The following is a 2,500-nucleotide window of genomic DNA, read 5'->3' on the forward strand; positions in this document are numbered from 1 at the left end:
CTTTGTATCTGTGGCATTTCTTTCTTCGTCAGTGAATCGCTGCCCTTATCTGCACATTAAGCTCAGCGCCTCATTGGTCACTGAGTCTCGACGCTCACGACGCTCGCTGAGATGACGGACCAGCGCCGGAGGGACACGTCACACGTCAGACCTGTAACACTCATGAAACAAACATACTTCAACACACATCACACGCCAGACCTGTAACACTCATGAAACAAACATACTTCAACACACGTCACACGCCAGACCTGTAACACTCATGAAACAAACATACTTCAACACACGTCACACGCCAGACCTGTAACACTCATGAAACAAACATACTTCAACACACGTCACACGCCAGACCTGTAACACTCATGAAACAAACATACTTCAACACACGTCACACGCCAGACCTGTAACACTCATGAAACAAACATACTTCAACACACGTCACACGCCAGACCTGTAACACTCATGAAACAAACATACTTCAACACACGTCACACGCCAGACCTGTAACACTCATGAAACAAACATACTTCAACACACGTCACACGCCAGACCTGTAACACTCATGAAACAAACATACTTCAACACACGTCACACGCCAGACCTGTAACACTCATGAAACAAACATACTTCAACACACGTCACACGCCAGACCTGTAACACTCATGAAACAAACATACTTCAACACACGTCACACGCCAGACCTGTAACACTCATGAAACAAACATACTTCAACACACGTCACCATTGGTGTCCTGTATTTAGAGGTTTCCTGAAGTCTGTTGGTTTGTAGCTGTTTTGATGAAATCTCATCTCTACAGTCCTGTTGAAAATGGGTACAATTCAACTTTATACGACTACACACAGACACCAAAAATGCCCATCCTAACTGATCAGTGTCTACTGTGGCACAAATGTGCCTGAATGGTGATTACTTATGACTGCTGTGTTGTGGGGAGGAGGGTGTGTGTGCGGCTGAAGTAAACGCACATTTAACTTGACATTACATTTAGCTTTTTAGTGGTTAAGTGTGGAACCTTTTTAAGCATACAGTGCAATATATTATGACGCTAAATCGGTGAACAGGACTAGCGTATGTAATTCTGTGGCACTCATGTTATGTACCGCTTGTATTTATAGCGAATCAAAGCAGCCATTCTGAAAGCGTTTAATAACCCCACGGAGAAGACGGCCGACGTGGAAACCAAACGGCAAGTTAAAGGTAGTCTCGCCACGCCAGGCTTTCATTTCACCTCACTTTGAACAATATCGCCATCTAGTGGCTCTCTGATTTTACCTCTTTTAATTCACCCAAGATGTCAAACATGTGGTCAGAAACTTTGTTTTGAGCACAGTGAAAGCACTTTTCATTTGATTGTATCAGGGTAAGAGAACAGGGCTCTTTGACTCCTGTGGTAAGTTTAGGAGGGGATCTGTAAGTCTGAGGGGATTTGTTCAAGGATAATTTTGTATGTCTTTACTAGACATAATTAGCTAATTCTCAGTTGCTGCATTACAGCATGTGAGCTTTTGCATTTCTTTGCAACTTCTTACCTGTGTGTGTGTGTGTGTGTGTGTGTGTGTGTGTGTGTGTGTGTGTGTGTGTGTGTGTGTGTGTGTGTGTGTGTGTGTGTGTGCGCACGCGCGCTCGACTCAACAGCGTATGGCAAAGAGGGAGTAAAACTGAACTTTGTTGACCGCATCTTTGTTGGAGAGCTGACCAACACCATTATGTGTGAGGAGTGTCAACAGGTCAGTTCCCCATCAGGAGTCATGATGTCAGAACCAGTAACGTCCTTTGGCGTCTCTACTGGTGACGAGCGTCTTCACTAAACGCAGCGTGTAGTGACGTCCACTGTAAGTGATGTTGGGCTCTCTGTGTGTTTCTGGCCTTCTTCCTTCTTAGATCTCCACAGTGAAGGAGGCGTTCATCGACATCTCTCTGCCCATCATTGAGGAACGGGTGAGCTGCCACTGCCCCACTAACAGCAGCCTTCACCCTGCGCCCTTCACCCTTACGCCCTTCTCCCTGCGCCCTTCACCCTTACGCCCTTCACCCTTACGCCCTTCACCCTACGCCCTTCACCCTACGCCCTTCACCCTACGCCCTTCACCCTTACGCCCTTCACCCTTACGCCCTTCACCCTTACGCCCTTCACCCTTACGCCCTTCACCCTTACGCCCTTCACCCTTACGCCCTTCACCCTTACGCCCTTCTCTCTACGCCCTTCTCTCTACGCCCTTCACCCTATGCCCTTCACCCTACGCCCTTCACCCTTACGCCCTTCACCCTTACGCCCTTCTCTCTACGCCCTTCACCCTTACGCCCTTCACCCTTACGCCCTTCACCCTTACGCCCTTCACCCTTACGCCCTTCCTTACGCCCTTCACCCTTACGCCCTTCTCTCTACGCCCTTCACCCTTACGCCCTTCACCCTTACGCCCTTCACCCTTACGCCCTTCACCCTTACGCCCTTCACCCTTACGCCCTTCTCCCTTACGC

The 2,500-nt window shown here is 48.3% G+C and overlaps 1 protein-coding gene across 1 annotated transcript in view; it reads left to right on the top strand.

The window, feature by feature from the left end:
* The window catches only part of usp45 (ubiquitin specific peptidase 45), a 51,223-nt gene that overhangs the window by 40,665 nt on the left and 8,058 nt on the right, over positions 1 to 2,500 (top strand). Inside the window, exons 10-12 of the mRNA XM_076981127.1 lie at positions 1,138 to 1,219; positions 1,658 to 1,749; positions 1,904 to 1,960. Of these exons, the coding sequence (XP_076837242.1) occupies positions 1,138 to 1,219; positions 1,658 to 1,749; positions 1,904 to 1,960 (231 nt within the window). The remainder of the gene's footprint in view (positions 1 to 1,137; positions 1,220 to 1,657; positions 1,750 to 1,903; positions 1,961 to 2,500) is intronic.

This window comes from Brachyhypopomus gauderio, chromosome 19 (genome assembly GCF_052324685.1).
Source record: "Brachyhypopomus gauderio isolate BG-103 chromosome 19, BGAUD_0.2, whole genome shotgun sequence".
Lineage (NCBI taxonomy): Eukaryota > Metazoa > Chordata > Actinopteri > Gymnotiformes > Hypopomidae > Brachyhypopomus > Brachyhypopomus gauderio.